Here is a 25,016-nt window from a genome sequence, read left to right on the forward strand (position 1 = left end):
TCACTACAAGCTCCGCCAATTACACAGCCATCAACTAAGCTTTTAAACCCAATCCATAAGTAGAACTCTATTTAGCAGGACACACCTATCAACAATCGGTGATTTACAGGAGGGTCGTAGCAGAGAATGTCCCTGACTCTGTTCCCCTGCAGAATCTAAATGTAAGTTGAGTGTGTTTTCTTAAAACAGGGTTTTGATTAGTGGTTTCAACTGACCTGGGCAGTCAACCAAGGTAACATCTGTGCAGAGAATCTACCACCATGTGGAAGCAAGCATGTCCACATTTTATTGAGCATTTTTTCTCCATAAATCTAGAAAATCTAGTGTAGGGAAAAAGGTATTTTAACAAAACTTCCAGAAATATATATTTTAAGTGTTGGAGTTAAATCCTTAAGAAACGACAGTATCGATAGTTTGTCCCACAATACTTTGCAACACCTCAGTCACAGCATGCCAGCTGATACTCTATCTTTGACCTTTAACCCTGACCTCAGGCTACTCATTAACATGTGCTGCTACCTTAGCAGAAAAGCAGTGCGTCCCTGGGTGGGCTCGAACCACCAACCTTTCGGTTAACAGCCGAACGCGCTATCCGATTGCGCCACAGAGACTTCTCTGGCACCACAGATGTAGCCTCAAATTTTGAAGCCACGCCTAGCTCTGGCAAACATAAATCAAAGCACTCCTAAAGAACAGAGGTCTTCAAATATCTACTATGATGACTTCAGTATGCTGGTAACTTTGTAAACTCACCTCCTCCTGTGGCGATGCAGAGTCCAGTTTAAGAGACAGGTACATGACGATATGTGGGATGTGTCCAATAGACATCTGCAGTTCTGCTGTGTCCTCACCCCATAGCAGACGCACCAGCTGGCTGACTGGTGGAGAGGTCTTCATCCTACGAGCAGATGGAGTGTTGCTAGGACTGCTGCTGTCTACCAGGGCCACCGTCTCCAGAGTCAGCCTCACCTGGGGAAGGAAAAGAAGGAGGAATGATTTTGAAAATTCAATGATCTAAAAAGGGGGATGAGAAGGAGGGGGAGAGACGGGAAGAAGGAGATGAGTTGTGGTAAAAAGAATGAGTAATGAGAGGAAATTTGGTGGGCAAAGAAGAACTAAAGCACCTTAGCATGAATCTGTACCCAGTCTAAGAGTTTTTACTAATTTCAAAGAATCAGCCACAAGGCACCAGATAATTATGCTTGGCAAGACCTTCCCCGGTGCTCGTGTCTGTTTTTGCAAAGTAGAGGTGTGTGAGTGTGCCGAACTTCCAAAGGGAAGAAAAGCTCATTCAGGAGAAAGGCTGGAGAGAGAGAACAGCAGGACTGCGATTGTCAGAGAGAAAGTGACACCGGCATCCAGCCCAACCGCAGTTAACAAATAGCAGGGATCTGTGTGTGTGTGTGTGTGTGTGTGTGTGTGTGTGTGTGTGTGTGTGTGTGTGTGTGTGTGTGTGTGTGTGTGTGTGTGTGTATGTGTGTGCTGGAAAGCATTAAAACCAGACCTCTGCAAACTGAAGGAAGCTATCATTTCTGGTCTATGCTGTATTTTTTGTATCTTACTAACCAGCACTCTGCTTCGATCTGTCATTCATAGAAACTCACAGTGGATACAGAAACAAAGCTCCACTGAGACACATGGACTCAAGATGCACGGGAGGATGAGAGACTAAAACTCTGGTTTCTTTGGTAAACAAAACAAAACAATTATAATAATAATATGTTTTGTACTTGTACGTTTATGACCAATGACACAGTTTCTAGGAAAGTTTAAACGCACACGAGTATTAACACCATTAATGAGGAAATGTCTCTACCAGCCAAACTTTCTCTAACACTCACAGAGCAGAAGGTGCACATTTCAGATACTCACCTTTATTTATATAACACCTTTCATACATACAATTATTATTGATATATACATTATATTATATAAAACAGCAGACTTGATAGTTTTGATAGTATACACGTTACTCTGCAACACCTCAGTCACAGCATGCCAGCTGATACTTTGACCTTTAGCCCTGATTGCAATCAACACTAACACACAATGTAGTTCTGTCTTAGGAGAAAAGCAGTGCGTCCCTGGGTGGGCTCGAACCACCAACCTTTCGGTTAACAGCCGAACGCGCTATCCGATTGCGCCACAGAGACAGGTACAACAATACACAAATGGGGCGTGCCTTAATATTAGAGATGCACCATTCCTACTTCTTAGGTCCCGATACTGATATCGATACCTGCCAATACCGATACTAGCCGATTCGATCCTGGTATTGATTTAACAATCTCTATTCCTTAATTTGAGGAGAGAATCATGTTTGGCAACTTCAGGCTTTTCTGACTTGATGGTGAACTGTACCTGGGTTCCAAGTGCTAAACCAGAGGCTGGAATCCCTTAATTTCAAGGATCCGGAACAATTCAATCCAACAACCTGTCAGTTTTTTCACTCTTTGAATCCATTAATAAAAGGTTTCTTCCTTCTTTGCAGTATGCTACAGCTCACGTAAACTTCCTCCTTTGGGCTTCCATTCTATTTTCCAGCATGACTGCCATCCGTCTTTTGTTTTTTATGTAACTTTATAACCTTATCTACAAAGTACAACATAAACAAAAATATAGAAAATATTTTTCATTATTAGTTTCTGATCCCAAAAATATATATTCAGTTTTTCCTAATTGGTGTGTTGTTTTGATATTTTCATTTCCATACTGAGAGTTATGTTGCTAACATGGTTTCAACATTAGATTTGTTTATCATTTTACTTTCCTGTCACTTGGAAAACTGCAGGTTTGTACAAATTTTATGGTGTGCAGTCAGTCTCTTTACATTCCAGATTAATTTGTACTCTTCCTTCACTTGCATTAGTACTCTCACTAGTTATACAAGAAAGTTACAGCAACTGCTAATGAGCATTCTTATCATAGAGAGAGAGGGAGAGGGAGAGATACACCATTTGGTTTGAGTAACTCTTGTCAAAGACATGATGACAATCAATAACACACTGGATTATTCTCACCTACACTGAAAAGCAATGCGTCCCTGGGTGGGCTCGAACCACCAACCTTTCGGTTAACAGCCGAACGCGCTATCCGATTGCGCCACAGAGACAGATACATCCTATCCGGGAGTGGCCCAGAGCCATAAGCTCTGCCAATGAAGCTTATCAATTACAGTCTTTAAGCAAGTCATAAGTGGAACTGTCAGCGCTACAGAGCCCATCCACAGAGCTATGCTGATGTTAGTTGAAGAGAATCAGAAGCAGAGTCCAGATGTGAGAAAGAATAATTTGCTGGCGACTAAAGGGTTAAAGCATGTGCTTAAAATCCCTCACTTTAAAGTCAGACATACCCAAAAAGTGCCCTTCAGTCCATCTGATAATGTTATGAGGGATAATATTGTGTTACATGATGCATATGAGGGGATTTACCACCAAAACAGAAAAAAGCAGAAGGCCAAGCGGAAAGTTTTGCTGTGATTTAACCTCAAACCACAAAAGATCTTAAGGATCCAGTTATACATTTGAACCACAGCTCTTTAACCAGACACACCCCGGCTGTACTCTGGTGTTCAACTGCTGCACAGATTGTGAAATATACCATTTATTTATAATACACAATGAGAGCTTACATAACCATTTTTTGGAGTGTGTGACCCAAAGGGGAGTTCAGCTCTCATATTATTATTTCTTGCATTTGCAACAATGCTACCAAAGCAGTGAAGTGGGTTGAAGAATAACTAACTCAAGCGTTGTGGTTATTACATAAGAGGAGGGCTCTACTTTTCCAACAGCATATGGTGCCTACTAAAAAATAAAGATCACATTCCCTGGTCAGAAATGTTGAAACAGTGATTTTCTAATCCAACCATCACTCCCAGAATCCTCCAAGGCCTGTCAGCACAAACCACAGGCCACCCTCCTCTCCATCAGGCGCCTGACTCTGGGCTGCCAGCCATGTGAGCCAACCTAAGAGGTATTATTAGAGAAGAACCAGAATCTGGTGGAATACCACGTGGATCTACCTTTCAATTGAGTGCTCGCTGAGTCCTCGATAAACATCAATTAAAAACGAAAATATCTTTAATTCTAAGGAGTCATGAGGGACGCAGGAGATACCTTCAATCAGACTCAGGAGGGAATCAAAGATAGGAAACTTTGGTGACTTTAAATTAGAAATAACGTCATTTTTATTTTAAAATCAGCTGTAAGTGATTATTTATGTTTACTTTAATGTGCCATAAATAACTTTTAAATACTACATTTGGATATATTCTTACCATTTAACACTTTTTTAAACTCATGTCTTCATTTTTTATTTTAACTTATTCTTAAAATGATGTTTTGACAGCTTCTTCATATCTTTCTTTTATATTTAAACTGTAATTTAACCAGAATTATTCCCATTAAGATGCACTCCCTTTAACTACATGAAGAATATCTAACGGACACACATTTTTTTTTAACTTTATTCAGTTTAAAGACACTTTAGTGAACCCTCCAGCGTTGAAACAGTGTTTAAATGGTTAATTAATTATTCTTTACTCTGGTGAAGCTTTGAGAACAGGTGATAATGTGTTTTGGTGAGAAAAAAGGTCATTTTTAGTGTAAAATGAGGCAGATAAATAAGCATTTTAGTGATTAGTCCTGTTTATATTAATGTGTCATAAAATTAGGACTCTGTAAAACAATGTTTAAATATTACACTTGGATGATTTCCAGCTGATTTATCATCATTTCTAACTTGTAATTACCATTTTACACCTTTTAAATTTAATGTCTGATTTTTTATTTGTTCTTTAAATTATCTTTGACAGCTTCCTCATATCTTTGTATTTTAAATTCAACTTTGGAAATGTAGAAAATGTAGATTTAGGGGAATCAGTGCATAAAGAGGCAGAATGGGCAGACTGCAGCACTTTTTCTCCTCATAAATAGTAAGGATGTGGTTAGACCGGAGCGTGCTCTCACTGGGATTCCAGCCTGTTGAAGTCAGTCATTTAGCGATGCACACACAGCAGAGGAAACTGAAGCTTGTTAAGCTAAAGGTTAGCAAAAGGTATGGTAGGCTGACTTTAATGCTAATACTTGTAGGGTCTGTGATCCCTCCAGGTCGACTTCCACACAGAGGAAATATTCTCCAGCTCACTTTCACCCAAAGAAAAGCACGATTCTGTCTGCACACAGCTCTATTTCAAGTTCTCTGAGGATCACTGTGGTGCCTGAGGAAACTTATTATCCCCAAAAAATAACTTCATCGCTCTTTCTCTACAATATAATTTAGTTTCCGGCTTCATCTTCTAATCAGCTGAGATTTCAATCCCACATCAGCTTCCTGTAGCCCCAAAACAGAGTCGCACCACAGTCCCGTCTATCGGCCGTGTTCGCCACCACACACTCTGTCATTTGCAAATTCCTTTACTTTTGATGGTCTACTTTTTGGTAAAAAATGTAAAACTGAGACATGGATTTTTTAGCTACCAATGAAAGGATAATTTTCTCAGTAATTGAGGGTTTTCTGATGTCAAACGACGCTGACTTCTGCTTTCCGTTCACATTTTAGCAGCTCAGAATAACCAGTACATTTGAAGTAATTTAAGGCCTATATTTACTGTCAAAGCTGCCGTTCAGGGAAAGCCAGGATTTTAAAACCCAACGCTTTTATATGAAAAAAATACAGAAAACTGTGAAAGCTTAGATTTTGTAAATGTGTCAAAATGTGTAGCAGAAGAGATTATGAAAACCAGTGGCTTTTTTATTTTTTGGGCATTTTTTTTGCCTTTATCGATAGGGCAGCTGAAGAGAGACAGGAAATGTGGCGAGTAGGGAGTGGGGAAAGACATGCAGTAAATGGTCAAGGCTGGAATCGAAACTGTGACCTCTGCGACTAAGGGCTATGGCCTCTGCATATTGGGCACCCGCTTAGAGCACTAGGCCAACTGCGCCCCACCAGTGGTTTTTTTCCATTTATTAAAATATAAGCTACAATAAAAGCTCCTGCAAATGATTCATGGGCATCTTTTGATGTATTTTTTTTTTTTAAGTTATATTTTTGGGCTTTTTTGCCTTTATTTTATAGGACAGCTGAAGAGAGACCGGAAATGTGGGGAGTAGAGAGCGGGGGGAAGACATGCAGGAAATGGTCGACCAGCTGGGAATCGAGCCGGCGACCCCTGCGTCGAGGACTATAGCTTCTGCACGTAGGGCGCTTAGACCGCTAGGCCACCAGCGCCCCGTCTTTTGATGTATTTGATGGAAACACACCAACCTGTGTCGGTCCTGGGATGCAAGAAAGAACCCTCTCGATGTTTTCAGAGGTCACGTCCACATCATCCACAGCTACGAGGACATCACCTGAACATAACGGAGAAAAAACATTTAAAACAAAATAAATGCAAGTAGATAAAGGCAAAATACTAAGGAAGGAAGAAATAAAGTCTTTCTTTATTTAAAAAAACTAAGGTTAAGGGCAGCATTGGCCTTGCAGTTTAAGCGTGCGCCCCATGTACAAAGTCTATGGTCCTCGTTGCAGCGGTCGAGGGTACAACTCCCGGCCTCAACCATTTGCTGAATGTCATCCCCCGCTGTCAGCTCCCAACTGGCAACCTCCAGTCTCAAAATAGGAACTGCAGTTTATCAAGCATCCACTAGAGGCTGGCTGCTGGAAACACCGGAAACCACAAACACACCAATTCAAAAAAGACGATCTTTACAGCAGAAATGAACATGTTTACAGCCTGGTTCAAAAAACGGCTTCGGTCTGAGGAGCTAATTTCTCTATCGGCACACACTGTACAGGGGGTGAATTTTTTCTAATGTGATGGTTCAGAAGATATTAAGACTATGAGATTTGCTCATTTAAGGACATGACAGACTTGATTTACAGGCGGGAACACATAGCTGTTGGTGAGGAGGCTCAAAGCCCGCCTCTTTACCTCACACTAGCTCGACAGAAGTTAGGTTGAGTTCAGCGTTTCCAATATGGCTGCCGTCGCCGACTGGCTTCAAAACAGCCATTCAGAAACAGATTGGTGACGTCATGGACACTACCATTATTTACAGAGTCTATGTCTGTTCCCCACATTTCCTGTCTCTCTCCAGCAGGGGAAGAGATGCTTCAAGGATGTGCCAAAAACATGAAACATAGAGCAGATTAAATTGTCGCAAAGCCAAGAGTAATGATTTCAAAAAGAAAGGGTTCAATATTAGACAAATGCATGATAACGTTAAACTTTGTGAACTAATTTTCCCTCTCTTTCTTGCAAAAATAACTGAATGTATCTCAAACTTTCACAGTGACTGTTATGCTTCACTGAAACATCTGACCTAAGTTTAATCAGAAAGCAATACTAACTATGCTAATACACAGCCCAGAGAAACACCCCTGATGCTTTCGCTCCCCTGCACTCAGCTGTAGAGCTCCATTAAAGGGCCTATAAAGAGCTTCACCTGCCTGTGTGCATTGGGGCTCATTACCATCTCAGTGACGGAGCTATTTCAGGTATTCAAGCGCTCTAATTGCTTAAGCATGTAGCTGTGCTGCATAAAAGCTTCTCTAAACAGTAACTGATGTGGGTAGTCATTTGTGGCGGGGCACAACAGACGTTCCTCCGTCTGCTGGTAAAAGCTGTCTGATCATTAAAGCAGATAGGAGAAAATCACTTCGGAGAGGCCTGGCCTTCAGATGGGCAGAGTTCTACAGAACCAGACCTGCATTAAGAGTTTGTCACTGAAATAAGCGGTGCAGAGAGTTTCACTGGATACTGACCAGAGTTGGCCATGAAGCTAATGAACCTTCTACACACAGACTTAACTAAAACTGTGGGCTCAATTCAAAACTGTGAACATGATATCTTTCTTATTTGAGGTTATAACTAAAGGTCTGATGCGCTTAAATAGCTTAAATCTATCTGGACACTTGAATTCAGAATAGCCTCACTCACAATAGAAGCCTCACTGTCTAACCTAGGCTTGTTTTTATTGAATAGTAATGGTTCATGCACTGACTGGATGATGCCTTTAAAATGTTCGTGATATTGCACTTGTCCTTTTTAAATCAAATTCTTTAAGTGCTCTATAAATAAGGATTATTATTATAATAGTTAAAGTTAAATTTTTGGGGCGCGGACTTAGCCCAATGGTTAAGCTGTGCGCCAATGTAGCGGTTGGCCGGGGCTTAAATCCAGCCTCCTTCCTGCATGTCAATCCCCCACTCTCTCCTGGTTTCATCCACTGTCCTCTCCTCTATAAATAAAAGTGTAAAAGACCAAAAATATAACTTAAAAAAAAAAAGTTAAATTTTTGGGGCATTTAGACTTTAGTGAAAGGACAGCTGAAGAGAGACGGGAAATATGGGGGCGAGAAAGTGGAGGAAGACATGCAGCAAATCGTCGTGGCCGGGAGTTGAACCTACAACCTCTGCGATGCGGACTATAGCCTCTGTATATGGGACACCCTTACACAGGACTTCCACCAGATCCATGTCCGATTTGTCTCCGATCCTGCTACGTGCTCTTTTGTCCATCAACACCCACCAGTTGTGTTTTTGGAACACAGAGCAGAGCAGGACCGCCGGACAGCTGGAGTCATGTGACCGAGGTTTTCTCCTCATCCATGTTGTCTTTATTATGGTCCTCTGAAAAACCTCTGATCTGTTGACTCTAGGCCTGGCTCCGCTCCTCATGAAGTTGGTTGTTGTAGTTCAGCGAAACACAGAGTGTTTTATTCTGAAAATTAACCGGATGTTTTCATTTTGTTTCGGTGCCTGACTTCCTTTCCCGCTCCATCTGCTCTGTTGAGATTGATGCATCCGGCAAAAATAGAAGTCTTGCGAATATAATCAGAGATGGAGCCCGAAAGCAACGGAGCAGATCCAGTGAAAGTTAACACATTGCCTTAAATAGAGACCTATCAGATCTGGTACCCTGATGGATCGGAGACGGACCGGACATGGATCTGGTGGAATCTGGCCGTTAGAATGCTAAGCCACTGGCGCCCCATTATTATAATTTCTAACCCAGTTACCTTTACAAATCCTCTACTTTTCTTACACTGCTCACTTTCCTGTCTTGACCCGGTGTTGTACGTCATTAGTATTACCCAGAATCCACCCTGAATGAGTCTGTGTGTGACTCTGTTGTATTTATTGGCAGTGCTCTGGCGGTGCATGTGTGCGGTGTGGAAATGAATGAGTCAGCGCTGGTTTATGACTCAGCTGATGACTGTTATTCAAATCAAAACTGCTTCATAGCTTTCACTTGTCCACAGAGTGATGGCTTCTTATTGTGGTAGTTTAAGTGGGTTAAACTGTTGATGAATTACTGAAAATGTGTTCCTATGTGTGATAATGTTTTGAAGTTGTATATGAAAGCTTGAAAACAGAGACTTCTTGGAGTTAACTCTCACCAATTAGGATTTGTCCACATTTAATGGCCGGGCTGTTTGGTATCAGTCCATGAACAGCCAGTCTCTCCTCCTGTCTCCCGGCTCTGGGGTCTCCTGTTCCTCTGCTCCAGGAGGGGCGGTGCACCACCCCCAGCAGAGCTTCCAGCAGCCCCCCTGTGTCAGACAGAGGTGCACATGTACCTCCGAGACGTTTAGGGTTGAGGTAGACACACACTTCTTTCAGCTGCTGCTGCTGAACCGTCACACCCTGCCTCTGAACGGGCTGGTTCTTCAGGATGGATGTTGGAGACGAGTTGTCTTTACCTCCTCCTCTGCGCTGAGACGGTCGGCGTTTTCTCCTCAGGATTCGAGCTAGCTTCTTGAGCGCGGGCTCGCCTTTCTTGTGTGAGCTGCATCGCTGCTTCTTGTTTTGCTCTGTGATGATCTCTGCTTCCTTGTCGCTGAAGCGGACATGGTTAGTGGACACGCCTTGACTGGCGTCAGCTTGGGCTAATGCGGCCTCCTCTTCGCCCTCACTCAGCTCCAGGTAGAAAAGCTCGCCGTTCTTCTGGATATCATCTAACCATTCTGGCTCAAGGTCACTGAGGAAAAAGGAGAGATCAAAAAGATGAAGTTGGTTCTGTAGAAAAGAAGAGAGTTGTGCTCGTATGTTGTTTTCAGAATTAACTATAACAATATCTTGATACAGTTTACACTCTCCTCTTACTGTACTACAAGTTAGCGTACATTTTTTCACTGTTTACCCCAAAATAAGCCATTAACCCTTTCTGTCTTTGGCCCGATGTTAACCCTAGCCTTTTTTTTGGCTAAGCAAGTCTTCTGTATTGACCCCAACAAAAATCAACTCAAATCAAAAAGACCACATGAATAATTATTTGATAACTACAACATGAAAAAAGTTTAAGCTCATGTTTGACCAAATGGGTGAGAGTATAAAAACATCTATTCCTCCATCTTCTTCTCTGTCTTTTAAACCTCCTTTGAAGAACCTGTGGTAGGCAGCTTATTATATGATGTCCATAAAATCACTGAGGACTACAAGAAGCATACAATTATTTATGGAGGTTTACCTCCCAGACTGAAAATACACCCCAATGCTATGAAAAGCACATGAGGGGATATTTAGAAACAGTGTGGATGGAGTGACACACCCTATTTGAAAGTGCATATGTTCATAAAACAGCTTTTTTAAGTTATAGTGGAAACAAATTATCAAGAGCAACCACACGCTGCAGCCTCAACTTCAGTGTAATCTCTAAACTCAACTTAAACACACTATTTCATCAACAATCAGAGGTCCCTGGTTTTCACCTATACACCAAATAAGCCCTGTTGTTACTGCTGTACTCCTTATTGCCACTCTCAATAAGGATCAATTAATTATTATCTTATTTTATCTTATTGTATCTTATTTAACCACCATATCAATCAATAAATCATCAAACTGAGGAAGTGCTGTCATAATATATCAATGAGGAAACACTAGAGGTAAAATAAGATGTTAAAATTCAACACAGTCTAAGCGTCTCACATACAGAGGCTACAGTCCTCGTCCCAGAGGTCGCCGGTTCGATTCCCGACTGTGACCATTTCCTGCATGCCTTGCCCTGCTATCCACTCCCCAAATTTCCTGTCTCTCTTCAGCTGTCGGCGAAAAAGACCCCCAAAATATAAATTAAAATCTACTTAAAGTAGCTGTAGTAAGTGCTACACTAAAAGTAAATTCAGCAGAGTAAAAAAAAATATATATATTAAAATGCTGAGAGGTCACTTGTAAAAAATCTTTAAATGATTAGATGTAATTAATAACTTAATAAATGATGAAATAATCCACAATAAAGTAAATAAAAAAATGTGTCTATAACATTTAAAAAAGGACAGTACAATTTGAAATAGATATTAAATGAATTAAGATCAATTAAAACTATTAGAAGAATAAAATTCAGTTACAAGTGAGACTAAAAAGGTAGGTGTTGAGTTTGCTTTCAAAATGTTTATGCTCTGTACCCCATACACTATGTTAACCAACTTATACGTTAATAAATAAAATCAAAATACAGTAAATTAAACCATTGAATGCACATTTTATCTAAAACAATAATAAAGGGGTGAAAAATAGATAGTTTCATAAATTAGGAATCACAGATAAACTCCATAACCTCAGTGTTCACATGCTTTCCCTCCTCTCTCTGCAGGTTAAGTCACCAACACGTGCCAAAAACTTTCCTAGTAGAACTAGTATTTAGTTCGATTTTTTTCACATGTATGCACTGCCACTCTGATCATACTCTCTCCCTCATCGTCCCCAGAGGAGACAGTGAACGGTCATCAAAAGTAGAAAACATGTGAATCACTTCAAGTTTTTCTACCCGCTTCACGCTCAGGAGAGAGTATCACCAACTCATCATCGTGGTTAGCGAGACCAAACACTTTAGAAACACATTTCATGAGTTAGAAACTATAGAAATGATCCCTGAAAGTATAGTCTTAACCTCTCTCTGCTCTTCTCTGAGTATATGAGGGACGGGGTACACCCTCCACAGTCATGGTGCTCACATGAAACACTAAAAAATATTTTTAACATGAGCACATGATGCCTAATACAGATGGTAATTTCGCCTACACGTGTTAATAGTTGTTTGTGTTTGTTTGTACTTTTAAAGTAATATCATCTTACTCAGAGTAGTCGGAGCTGTGGAAACTTGATGCACATTCACAGTCGCTATGCTCGTCCTGCTCGTCGCCTTCTCGTTCCGTGTTTCCCCTCACAAACAGCTTCTCTGCCCCGTGGGGAGAGCCAGCTGCAGCCATAACCTCTGTGTGGTGTTTTAAATCCCGTGCGGAATCACAAAAAAAGCGTCTTTTAGGAGAGAAAACGGTGAAAAAAACCGGCGCCATGTTGGGACGCTGGAGTGCGTCATGTGACGCGGGAGCGCGCTTTCTGGTTGGTGGACGGCGCAGTTGCCCCTGACGACGCAGAAGCTTTCCGAGCCAGGTAGGAAGGTGCCAGTTTACTTGGCGCCACGAGACTTTTACCCCAATAAATAATGGATTATAACCACACAGAAAGTGCTGCATACGTGCTCATTTACCACTTTTACTCATATGCACATTAAAATACAGTCAAATTCGGACAAATGGGGACAAAATCTTCATATTTTGTTAAATAAAGCGGCTTTAAAAGACTCCAAAACCATTCAAACATTACAATTAGAGTAAAACTAGTGGTATAATTTACTGCAGCATGCTTTATACTCTTCAAACTTACTTTTGAAAAGTTTTTTAAACTAAAAACTCTGTTGATAAAGTCGCAATAAACGTATTAGCTTGTCTTATAGATGATAAAGAGTAGATGTCATAATATATACCCATATTTATTAATTATTGCTGAATCTGTCATAACCAACCATCATCACACCATGTCAACCTGACACTACTGAAACATTTTTAATACTGCCTTTAATTACTGCTATTTAATCAATTTGTAACATTGTATATATCTAAATTGTATTCTATCTTTATTTATCTATTTTTATTTTTTTACTATTAATTTACTAATTGGAAGTTCTTCTTGATTGTACTTATGTCTGGGTTGCTGCAACAACTGAAGGATCAATAAAGTAATATTTTATCTTATTATTTATTGTTCAATTTATTATTATTTATTGTTTAATTTATTATTATTTTTCATTTATTATTTTAATGTTCCTAATGTATCCTGAACATTTTGTATTATTTTCCCGATGTGATTTCGTCTTCTTACTCTGAAAACCTCTTTTATTGTTCTTTTAATGCTTTTATTTACTTATCGATTTTTATTTATTTATCCTTGAAAAACCTCTCAACAATGGTTAACCTCTTCATTCTGTTTAATTGACGTGTATTACCTTTAACCTCTTGCGCTGCACTTTGCTTTGCATTGTTAAAATTCCTCCTCCCTGTCATGCAAAATCCTTGCTGTTATTTGAACCATGCTTTGTTTGTCAAAGTAAACATTTGTTTTTAAAGGTGCTATATAAATAAAGTTAATATTATTATTAGAATGATTATCAATATGAGCGTGCACGTTGTTTTAATGTGGCTGCCGCGTATTCAAAGCTCTCTGCACACACGCACGAGGTTTTTAAATCCCCTCCGGTATTCAGCACACTTCTGGTGAAACGCCTTTAGCTTCACAACAGTACACAACTTTAATAAACATCGATTTGAACACCTGTGCGTACTACAAAAGCCGTGAGGCTGCACTGACCTGTACAGGAGAACACTGCGGATAGAGTCGAAGTCCTCCAAGTTTTTTGAGAATGAACCTCCATCTATAGAAATGTTAAACATCATTTGCGTGTCATCTTTTCACACGGGAGGAGATCGACACACTGCAGCGTTGACTCAAATTGTCCAGGTTAGTGAGATTTATAGTCCAAGAGGAAGCCTTGAAAGAGCTCAGTCAGAATAAGTAATTTTCCTCTGCTCCGTAGAGAACCAGCGTGCAGGCTGCAGCGCGTCTCCAAGACCAGAACGATCCTCCTCCCCCTAGTTTCTCACGTCAATCAGTCCCGAGGAGTAATGAACGGTTCAACGCTACTCACAGAGAGGAGAGGCACGTTTGTGCTTTTTAAAAAAAAGAAAAACTTTGGAGCGTTTCTCCAGGCCAGCAGAGCGGAATTTGTCTCAGCGGTTTTCTTGGCAGGTGGAGTGAGAACCCGCCTCCTGCAGGGTCCAAACAAAACGCTCCGCAAACAAACCCACATTAAACTTGGAGAGAGAGAGAAGCATTCAAGCCTGGAGAGATGATGTTATTACACCATGCGTGTCCTCACACACTACACTATGCTGAGTATCTCTAAAACATACAATACTCATTTATATTATATTATATTATATTATATTGTATTTTATTTTATTTTATTTTATTTTATATATTGTATTATGTTACATTGTTTTATTTTATATTATATTGTTTTTATTATATATTTTATTATATTGTTTTATTTTATTATATATGATATCATATTTTACTGTTGTATTTTATTATATATCATATTATATGAATACAACTGGTACTGTTATTATACTATATTCAAAAAGACATCTGTTTAACACCATACTGTATTGTACAATAACATATTGTACAACAATGTCACATTTTATATCACTGTATTCATGATATAATGTATGAAATGTGCTATACAAAGTTGCCTTATCTTGCCTATGTACATACTGATACATACCATACTGAACAATTTAACTTCACCAAATATGCTCTGTTTCTACTGCTGCACTTATTGCCACTCTAAATCAGGATCAATGAATGATTATCTTCTCTTATGTTATTCAACCACCATACACCAACTTTGACAGATAAATTCAAGATGACAGTAGGTAAAACGACGGAATGCATGTTTTATCTAGCAAAATTAGATAGGAGTGATAGATGGATAGCATCAGATTTTATCTATCCATGAGAGCGCTTCAATCGGGAGTCAGGTGTGGACCTCATGACCTCATTGTTTACAAACATCCACTATATGCAGATGAAAACCCCCACATGCTAAGAACAGCGTTGTCTTGGTTAACTTTTTTTCACATGTATGCACTGCCACTCTGATCATACTCTCTCCCTCATCGTCCCCAGAGGAAACAGTGAACGGTCATCAAAAGTAGAAAACATGTGAATTACTTCAAGTTTTTCTACCCGCTTCACGCTCAGGAGAGAGTATCACCAACTCATCATCGTGGTTAGCGAGACCAAACACTTTAGAAACACATTTCATGAGTTAGAAACTATAGAAATGATCCCTGAAAGTATAGTCTTAATCTCTCTCTGCTCTTCTCTGACTATATGAGTGACGGGTGTACCCTCCACAGTCCTGGTGAGCACGAGAAACAGGCTAAATACAATGTTTAACATGAGAACATGATTCCTAATACAGCTTGCTAGTCATTTAGTACACTGAACAGAATATATGTCACAGTATATACAGATTGTCGCGTTCATTCGGGAGATATACGAATTAATTATTAGATAGAAAGTGAAAGATTTTGATCCAGAAACTCGTTTAATCACTATATATGTGACAAATCGTAACCCAGCTTTAAAACGACAGCACATTCAGCCAAAACCTTCATATGTGTTAAATAAAAAACTTTACAGAAGAATACCCACAATGCTCTCTCATAGCACCTCTCCCCTCTGGCTTTCTCATTGGCTGCTCTGATACTGTAAGGCAACGTGTTAGCCTAAATGCTAACAACAACATAGGTTTGAGTACTGCATATAGAGCCAATATTAAAACTATCACTATGACATGCACTTGGTGTGAATGCTGGTTACACATATAATGCACCCGACATGGTGTAGAATAATTAAAATGCCTCAAACAAAATATTTACATGGAAAACTGTGAAAACGAGCTAACAACGCAGGGTGCACCACTTTCTGCTTCCGACGAGAAACGACGTAAAACTAGTTCCGGAACATTACCAAATATGGCGTCTCAAGACGAAGCGCTCTCTATGGTTAGGTTAGACAAAAATGTTAAAAAATGTTGGATGTAAAAACGAAATAAACCTTTCAATTTGTGTTATATATTAACGCATTAAAAGGACAAACTACACGTGTCTGTAACAGGAACTTTTGTAGTATTTTGCTTGTTTAAATAGTTATGACACTTAAATTAAGGTATGACTCGTTAGTACAGGAAGACGACTTTCTCCTAGAATATGTTTAAAGTTAAAAACAGCCTTTACACTATTAAAAAAAAACCGCCAATATAAAAAACAAGCAGTGAAATTTTAACTTAGTATGTGAAAATATGATACGGTTTTAAATAACTACAAATAAAAGGTATAATAGCTTATTATTAATAATCTTAGTAAACGTCCTTGTAATAGATTAGTAAATGTATGACAATTTACATTTATTCAATACACGTTCAAATACCCCAGCACACAAACTAATGACGTCATTTCACCCCAAAACATATTTGCTGCAAAAATGATTATTAAATGATTATTATCGAAGTTACCTAATCACTTCAACACGCTTTAATTACCATCCGTCGTCCAAGTATTGTTTAAATAGATATCTAGACCAGAAAACCAAAGGAATAGTAGCCCGAACAGTTAACTTTTAGCTAGCTAGCTAAGGCTGATCAGCCATTGCTATGTTCAACGGCTAATTAGACTGCGACCTGTGAGCAGGGATTTTCTTCTTGTACTCCTTCTCTACTCCAAACCTTCACAGAACGGTAAAAAAAAACCAAATGTGCTACAACTTGTACAAATAAATTAACATTAACTGGTGGGAAAATACACTATATACTGTAAACTGTGGGATTACTCACCAACCGCATCGTAAGTACGGTCAAGTGTCCATTTCTAAGTGGTCTTGTGCGCATGCGTGATTTAATTTTCAACTTTTTTCTTTCAACTTTTTTTTATTGAACATTTTACAAAATTACAAACTCTCAATGATGATAGTAAACACAGATTACAATCAATTATAGTGAAAATAACAAAAAGGGAGTCATGTAAGGTAAACAAAACAAAACTGTAAAACAACAAATAAGGTGCATCAGGGCTACTGAGTGAGTCAGGCATCCAAAAACAATATCTTTTTATTTATTTTTTTATTTATTGCACATATAAAACAACACAACAAAACATTGCTGTTCAATAACACGAGCCAGAATATAAAAGGTAAATTCAATAATAGAACTAAACACTAACATGTGCAGGAGTTTCTAAAAAAACAGGCTTGTGAAACCGCTCTTTATTGATTTCACAAATGCATAGTTTTATATATCAATCTGACTTTATTTATAAAGCACTTTTCATACATTGTAACACAAAGTGCTGTCGTAAAAACAACCTAATATAGAACAAGATCCCACCCCCAGCCCCGACCCACCCCGCAATCCTAAGGTTAAGAACACAACATATGCAACAATAGAAATAAAAACAATCAGAATAAAACAGAAGTTGCTGAACAAACTGAGGAAACGCTCTCATGATATCTTAATGAGGAAACACTGGAGGTAAAATAATGTGTTAAAACTCAACACATGAATTTAAAATCACCAAAATAAAATACATTTGTAAGATAATAAAACACTAAAATATTAAACCATTAAAAGAAAATAAGATGCTATACTTAAAATAAATAAGATAAATAAGGACATGAATCAATAAAAATGAATACAATTTGAACTAGATATTGAATAAAAAAATAATAATAGATAAATAAATAAATAAAACTGTTATAAGAATTAAACTCAGTTAAAAGCGAGACTAAAAAGGTAGGTCTTGAGTTTTACTTTTAAAAATGCGTTTATATATGTATGGATTTAATTGCCCTCTTGTGGTTGAAGCATAAACGATCACAATAATTCTGCATAACGTTTTGTTTTTATTAGTAGCATAAACATCGCGCAAACTGCAACATATGTGAGTTGCGAAAGGCTGTTTGAAACTAATTTATAAAATTGATTAATTTCCCCCTTCTTTTTGTTTACTCTGACGTCATCCACATGCGCCGCTCACATGTTACCAACCTCATTAAGATCAGGTTTGCTATCACTCTTTCTGCCTTTAAATCACTCAGGTTACTTTCAATGTGGCTCTAAGTAGACTTTGAACACGTGTTACAGTTAGTATCAGTGTTAGTTAGCGGCAGCACGTGTATCACTCGTTTAAATGCCTCCACACAGGAACAAGAGGAGGCTTTCTATGTTTTTGACTCATTCAAAGTCTGCATTCCTCCTTTTTAAGACCTCAACGACCTCAAGGAGTTAACCGTTCTCTTAAACGTGTACCTATATAAGTGCTTGGACATCTTTAAAGGTAATTAATATCCTCTGTTGTTTTAGGCAATGCTTCTGAAGTCAGTAAATGAGAGCAACAAGCAATGGCACAGATCCCCTCATCTGTGTTCGAGTGCGAGCTGAATGGAGCGTCAGAGGCGATGGATCTGCTACAGATCGATGTGGAGACTGATGTGGTGGAGGACAGGCCAGAGAGAGAAGATGCAGGATGTTCAGTAAGTCTGTTCACACATTTTTAAAACGTGAAGATACAAGAAAAATAGTTCAACATATTTTAAATAAACAAAAATATATCTGAATGTACAAAAAGAGTGTATACAGTAGGGTGTGCATGCAATAACTACCAAATGTATCCATGCTGGATTGGTATCATTAAGTTCAGAGCAGGTGTAGAATTTGCAATTTTGTGCTCTGGTTAAAAATCTATAATCTGTAGTTTATTTTTCTGACTTTAGATTACTTTGCTGATCAAATAATTTTTAGAAATCTTTTTGACTCACACATAAAATATGTATCTGACATAAAATAAGTATCTGACATAAAACAAGTAAAGTCAAGCTTCAAGTCAAGCTTTATTTATAAAGCACATTTAAAACAACCTCAGTTGACCAAAGTGCTGTACAGATATTAAAATACAATATCTTCATACACAATATAACAATAAATAAAAACAATAAAAGACTAGTAAGAGCTTAATTTAGGGAAAAAAAGAGTAAAAAAGTAAAAAGCCAAGGATTCTTGTTTAGCTGGGACTGAACGCCGAGGAGAAAAGATGGGTTTTCAGTAGTGTTTTAAAGTGCTCAAGAAACTGTGCAGCTCTAACCTGGAAAGGTAGGCTGTTCCACAGCTTTAGTAAGTAAAGGAGAAGCCTATGTTGTTTCAGACCCTCAGAGACATTTAGATAGAGACCCCTTTCCTGTTTTGTGACTTGCAGGGACAAGTTTTGCGACCCTTATGTAAGCAGAGCCAAAGGACAGTATAACAAAAGACCAGCTGTTAAGTCAAGTTTGTGCTCTGTTGTAGGCTGTGCCACTGGTTCTCAGATTTATAAAGGGTGTTGGCCAACAGCCTTCTGGGAGTCAGCAGATTTGCAGAGCTGTTCTCCCAAGCATTCTGGGTGCTTGTTTGATACTGGTTTTGATTCCTGTAATAAATGTATTACTATGCAAGCAAGCCAGTGTCACAAAGATACCTTCAACATCTACACATCACAGGCGGTCAAGATACAACAACCCAACTGGTTATTAAAACAGATACACTGCCTGTTGAACAAGATCAAATGTCTTAATAGAACATCAGAAATCAAACTGCTGTTCTGTACTGTTATGTGTTTTATAAATAGAGGAATGTATTGAGGAAGCAGCGGAACTGGGAAAGACAGCTGGCAGCCAAGAAAAACAGGAGAAAAGAAGAAAAGCAGAGGAGGAAGCTCAACCGTGAGCAGGAGTCAGGTAAAGATAAAGTAATGAGCAACTACTTTACTTACTTTTCGAGGGGAGATTGGAGGTTCTGAGCTTCTGTGTACTCTCCTGTGTTCCTGCCACACAGGTACAAGCAGAGATAATCCTCACGTCACCAAACGGGTCATGAAAGTGATCACCAAGGAGCGTTTGGCCGAGGCTCAGTCCACAGGGCTCAAACTGTGCGTTGATTTGAGTATGACTGACAGCATGTCTGACAAGGTGAGGCTCAAAACGACATCATTACTCTGAAACAGCTGTTGAGATTATGTGGTGTTCATAGAGATACAGTAACATTTTGGTATTAATATACCTTGTCTTAACTGTGTGTCTACCAGGAGGTAAGTCGACTGGCTGGTCAGTTAAGAAGGCTGTACGGTTCTAACAAGAAGGCAACGCAACCGTTTCATCTTTTTTTGACGGACCTGAGAGAGGACAGTCGTCTCTACAGGGAGTGCGTACGGATGAACGAAGGCTTCCTCAATTATGTGGTGGATAGCATTCTTTACAATTTGAATTCCTCAATGAGAGACTTTTAGGAAAGCTTCAAAAATAATATATGGACATGCACTGTAGGGGTTTATTTATCCTAAAACTGAACACATAAGACTTTTATTGAACCCTGGAATAAAAGTAATGTATTTAACATGGTGTTGCTTATACTGCAAACAAATTAAATGCAAAACAGATACTTTGCGAATGATTCTTAGACATTTTCTTACACTTAAAGAGAATTTTTTGTGCACAAAGTTAAAGTTTTTGTTCATTAGTTTTGCTCTATCCCTTTTTTCCATTTTTCAGATGGATATAACAGAAGAAAGCTGTCTGGACCTTTTTCCTCCAGAAACAATCGTCTACCTCACACCAGACGCTGAAGAAGGTTTGAATGATTCCAATCAATCAATCATTCTTTATTTATATAGCGCCAAATCACAACAAATGTTGCCTCAAGACTCTTTCCAAACAGAGCAGGTCTAGACCGTACTGTATGTTATATCATTAACTAAGACCCAACATCAAGACAGGGTAAGATCCAGTCCCATCTTACAGACAGGACTCAGTCTGATCTCACCTTAATCCACCATGAGCAGAGCACTTTACAGCAGCAAGGACAAACTTCCTTTAACAGGCAGAAACCTCCAGCAGAACCAGACTCATCTGCTGAGACCGAGTTGGGGTTGGAAAGAGGGAAAGAGGGATAGAGGAGATTAGGAGAGAGAGAGATGATAGTAGTGAGATGGATAGCAGTAGTTGTAGCAGCTGGAGTCTGGAATGTCCACAGCAGCAACTCAGATGAACCTACGAGACAAGGGAGCTCAGGGACTTCGGAAAGGTCTATGGTTAGTAACTTTAATGAGAGAGGGAGGGTTAAGTAAGTGACAGGCAGAGAGAGGGGAAGATAGGATCCTGGTGTGTCAGTTCCCCCGGCAGTCTAAGCCTATAGCAGCATAACTATGAGCTGGTCCAAACCTGAACCAGCCCTAACTATAAGCTTTATCAAAAAGGAAAGGATTCGTCTGAAGGCATTTATAAACTTTATAAGCTTCTCTCTTTCAAACGTTTTAAACAGTTGTGGTTCACAGAAATGTAAAGGTTCAGCTGAAGTGCAGCTATTTGGCCAACAGATGGCGTGATCTAGCCATGTTTTGCATCTATATATTCTCATGCAGTACTGTACTGTACAAGGAATTCAAACTATTGATAAATAATGTAAGATAAAGTAATGTAAATATCAATTCAAAGTCAAATTTAGGTTTGAAATGAGCAAAAATCAGAGTAGCAGTTTTAAGAGGATTGCTAAATACAAATATATAAACATATTTACTTTGTCTGTTTTTCTGTAAGATTATCTTTTTTCTTGCAGCTTTACAAACTGTGGATGCTGACAAGGTGTACGTCCTCGGAGGTCTGGTGGATGAAAGTATCCAGAAGGTATTATGAGTTAAGATTGATTAAAGCTGCACAACACAAACATGAAAGACTCACATTATTTCGTGACCAGTGCAAAAGTAACACACTCTTCTGTTCAGATGTAATGAAAACAAGAAGTTTTTTTTTATATACATGCAACTATATCAGCTCTGTGTTAGTGTTTTGAGCTTCTCTTTGTCTCTCCCATGCAGAAGTTGAGCTTCTCCAGGGCCACAGAGCTGAGTGTCCACACGGCGAGGCTGCCCCTAGATGAGTACATGGTGAAGAAAAGCAACGCCAAGAACTTCCACTCAAAGATCCTTGCTGTTAATCAAGGTGAGAGAGAAAGAGAGAGAGATTACAGATTGTGATTCAGCTTCTTTTTTGTTTTTTTTACTAAATGACATTTTTCTCTCCCGCAGTGTTTGACATCTTATTGACTTTCTGCGACACCGGCAGCTGGACAGAAGCCCTGCAGGCATGGTTCCCCCTGGGGAAGGGTTATGTTGTTGCACCAGAGGATTCCAAACCACTTTCTGTCCCTCAAACAAAAACATGACTCGCTGAGTGATGCAGTTTATTAGCCCAGTTTTACATTAACAGATTTAAACTCTAACAGGGTGAGTAAGACTGATTACAGTCCTGGTAAGATTACAGGTAGACCACCAGACTCTGATTAGAGACCCGTCCTTAACAACAGTCTGTTCTCCATAGTTATAACAGACCAGTGCCATGAAATAAAGCTCTTTAACGACCAATCAGAATCAAGTGCTTAACACAGCTGTGAAATTGTCAGGCTTCATTCACAACCTGTTTTAGGTTATGAATAAAACTTGACAATTGCAAGCATCTTAAGTACTGGAGGAGATTTAAAACAATATAAGTGCCTGGTAAGTTCATAAAATCACACTTAGGTTTGTAAATAAAAATAAAAATAGTCATACTTTGATGCAGGAAAAGCTATCACTTATTTTTTATGACTAAAATGAAATTTTTTTAAAGACAGCTTCGTAAACTAATTTGTGCGAAAGAGCTGAGACATCGATTGAAATTTAAGTAGTCACACAAATGTCGGGCATATAGCAAGAATATTTATACTAGTAACAGGATCATGATTCATTATCCAGGGGTGTCTAAGGGATCAATTGATAATGTCGACCTTTGACATGACTCTTCTTCTCAGGTTTTTATTTAAAAATCTTAATACAAATGTATGTTTGTTTATAAATGCAATGACTCCATGTATTGACATTTCGATTGTCGCATACACTACCGGTCATACGTTTGGACACCTTCTCATTCAGGGGGTTTATTTAAACATTTTTTAAACACTGTAGATTAATACTGAAGACATCAAAACTATTAAAGAACATATATGGAATTATTCAATTAACAAAAAAAGTGTTAAACAAAGCAGAATATGTCTTATATTTTAGTTTCTGTAAAGTAGCCGCCTTTTCCCTTCATGACAGCTTTGCAGACTCTTGGTATTCTCTCAGTCTGCTTCATGAAGTGGTCTCCTGGAATGGTTTCTAATGAACATGAGCCTTGTCAAGAGTTCATTTGTAGAATGACTTGCTTCCTTAATGTGTTTGAGACCATCAGTTGTGTTGTTCAGAGGTAGGGTTAGTACACAATGCAGTGTTTCCCCTAGGTTTACAATGTTTTTTGTCACTAACGCACACCGGGGGGTTAAAATCCTCAATCAAGATGAGGAGACTGGTTCACACAGCACACCTGCTGCAGGTAGAGACCAAGCTAACACTGAGCCCCCCCAATAATAACTCAGCCTGTCACAGGAATGCATAGCTTTAATTTCTAAAGATTAGACACACAGCGGGGGAAAATATGAACTCTTCATGTCCGACGGTCCTTCTTAAGTTTTCATCAGAGTTTGGATTATCAGTGATGCACTTCAGCTCGTCATAGTCTCGTTTTCGTCTTGGAAAAACCGAGTTGTTGATAAACATTTATCGTATCTTTGTGATGTGTGTATGTGAACGCACATGTTTGTGTGTCTGTGTGCGCATGGAGCGGAACGCTGCCATGTGATACAGAGAGCAGAGGAGCATAATGACATCCCGTCATGTAAATAAGATAAATAACATAAGGATATTTAGTCTGTTTAATAAAAGAACAAGTTATAGACCTGATCTATAAGAGAGGTAACCCTCAATTACTTCTGCTGTGATCTGGCGCTATATAGAAAATAAAATTTACTGAACTTCCAAGGGGGACGGGGGGCGCTGTTGGGGGGGCGCCCAGCCCCCCCTGTATAATGGTAGGGGAAACACTGCAATGGATAGCCCTATTTGACTTCTGTTGTAATCCATATTATGGCAAAACCAGATTATTTCATAGTTTTGATGTCTTCAGTATTAATCTACAATGTTGAAAATAATTAAAATAAATAAAAAACATTGAATGAGAAGGTGTGTCCAAACTTGACTGGTAGTGTAATTATGTTGAAGCTAGGGATGTTCTGAAAAAAGAACATTTAAATTCCGGTTGGCTGACGAGTCTAAAGGTAAGCAAACAATTAGATAACAGTCAACATTGGGCACAGTTTGTTGAAGACGGTTAAACACGGGATCACCGAGTCTGGGTAAACAATGTCGAGTGTTGGCCGAGAGTGGCTAGAGTTAGCAGAGCTAGCACCACCGGCCTTCAGACACAGCCTACACACAACTTAATCAAAACACAAAACCTTGCCGTGCGACAAGAGGCCATCTGTGCTTGTTTACATCCGAGTCGTAGAGCTTTATAGCATTATGGTATTATGGCAGAAGCAGCTAGTGGAGGATGGCTGTGCTACAGCTTAGACAGAACATATGACCAGCATTTCAGGCCAACAATACAAAAAATATTAAAAACTTGTTTAACTGATAAGTAAGTCTGGTGCCAACTAGGGAGGGTGACAACGTTTAATCGTCAGCTAAACGCACATGCCTAGCTGAGGCAAATTGAAAGTATGTTTGTATTTGAGGACGTAATCATTCTTTGTTTAGATGAAACCAGTGGTGTCTATGATGCAAATTTTAAATGTGGACCTTTAATAGTTGAGAACATTCTGTGTCCCTCTCACATTGTATTTTTGAATGTTTTGTACCAGAGGGAAGTCTCTTCTCAAACCCATCCGTCCAATAAATTATTACACACAATACAGCGTGTTCAGTTGTGTTTGAACTGTTGCATGTTTCTAAAAGTTTACCGTTTGTCCTTCTTTTACCTCCATCTTGTGTGTTTTTCGTGTAAAGCCACTACAGCTGTATCAAGCTGTATCTTACATGACCTATGAATTTGGACTACATCACAGTTGAGTGGTCTCTATTAGAGCTTCGGACGAAACCTTTCGCACGAGTGTTTACCTTCCCTGCTCTGATTTTTCAATGATCTAATTTCCAGAGAACTTAGAAACT

The 25,016-nt window shown here is 39.0% G+C and overlaps 2 protein-coding genes and 5 non-coding genes across 10 annotated transcripts in view; 1 reads left to right on the forward strand and 6 right to left on the reverse strand.

Moving 5' to 3' along the window:
- The window catches only part of intu (inturned planar cell polarity protein), a 35,362-nt gene extending 21,293 nt beyond the window's left edge, over positions 1 to 14,069 (reverse strand). Inside the window, exons 1-4 of one of the 2 annotated variants that reach the window (XM_034677272.1) lie at positions 13,654 to 14,069; positions 9,405 to 9,985; positions 6,268 to 6,353; positions 754 to 969 (exon numbers count right to left, since the gene is read on the reverse strand). In XM_034677272.1, coding sequence (XP_034533163.1) covers positions 754 to 969; positions 6,268 to 6,353; positions 9,405 to 9,985; positions 13,654 to 13,739 — 969 coding nt within the window. In that variant the 5' untranslated portion in view covers positions 13,740 to 14,069. Of the gene's footprint in view, positions 1 to 753; positions 970 to 6,267; positions 6,354 to 9,404; positions 9,986 to 12,081; positions 12,309 to 13,653 lie in introns of those variants that run through there. The other variant, XM_034677271.1, reaches the window with a different exon arrangement.
- Positions 538 to 611, reverse strand: trnan-guu. The gene has a single exon. It is a non-coding gene; the product is annotated as a tRNA-Asn (tRNA).
- Positions 2,080 to 2,153, reverse strand: trnan-guu. Its single transcript has one exon. It is a non-coding gene; the product is annotated as a tRNA-Asn (tRNA).
- trnan-guu lies at positions 3,039 to 3,112 on the reverse strand. Its single transcript has one exon. It is a non-coding gene; the product is annotated as a tRNA-Asn (tRNA).
- LOC117807876 lies at positions 11,677 to 11,893 on the reverse strand. Its single transcript, XR_004630041.1, has one exon. It is a non-coding gene; the product is annotated as a small nucleolar RNA U3 (small nucleolar RNA).
- A 930-nt stretch (positions 14,070 to 14,999) lies between the features above and the next one.
- Positions 15,000 to 15,216, reverse strand: LOC117807888. Its single transcript, XR_004630052.1, has one exon. It is a non-coding gene; the product is annotated as a small nucleolar RNA U3 (small nucleolar RNA).
- Positions 15,217 to 17,925: 2,709 nt separating this feature from the next.
- Positions 17,926 to 24,758, forward strand: trmt10b (tRNA methyltransferase 10B). Of its 3 annotated transcripts, none has more exons than XM_034677278.1 (9): positions 17,926 to 17,970; positions 18,272 to 18,441; positions 19,569 to 19,677; positions 19,775 to 19,908; positions 20,025 to 20,177; positions 20,488 to 20,566; positions 21,551 to 21,618; positions 21,810 to 21,933; positions 22,020 to 22,830. In XM_034677278.1, exons 2-9 carry the CDS (start codon positions 18,310 to 18,312, stop codon positions 22,154 to 22,156), a joined length of 936 nt encoding a protein of 311 aa, XP_034533169.1. In that variant the 5' UTR covers positions 17,926 to 17,970; positions 18,272 to 18,309; the 3' UTR covers positions 22,157 to 22,830. The 3 variants fall into 3 exon arrangements, with proteins under 3 accessions (XP_034533169.1, XP_034533167.1, XP_034533170.1); XM_034677279.1 differs by lacking the exon at positions 17,926 to 17,970 and adding an exon at positions 18,007 to 18,245 and having other exon boundaries at positions 18,319 to 18,441; XM_034677276.1 differs by having other exon boundaries at positions 17,960 to 18,441; positions 22,020 to 24,758.
- The last annotated feature ends 258 nt before the right edge of the window (positions 24,759 to 25,016 follow it).

The sequence above is a fragment of the Notolabrus celidotus genome, chromosome 23 (assembly GCF_009762535.1).
Source record: "Notolabrus celidotus isolate fNotCel1 chromosome 23, fNotCel1.pri, whole genome shotgun sequence".
NCBI lineage: Eukaryota > Metazoa > Chordata > Actinopteri > Labriformes > Labridae > Notolabrus > Notolabrus celidotus.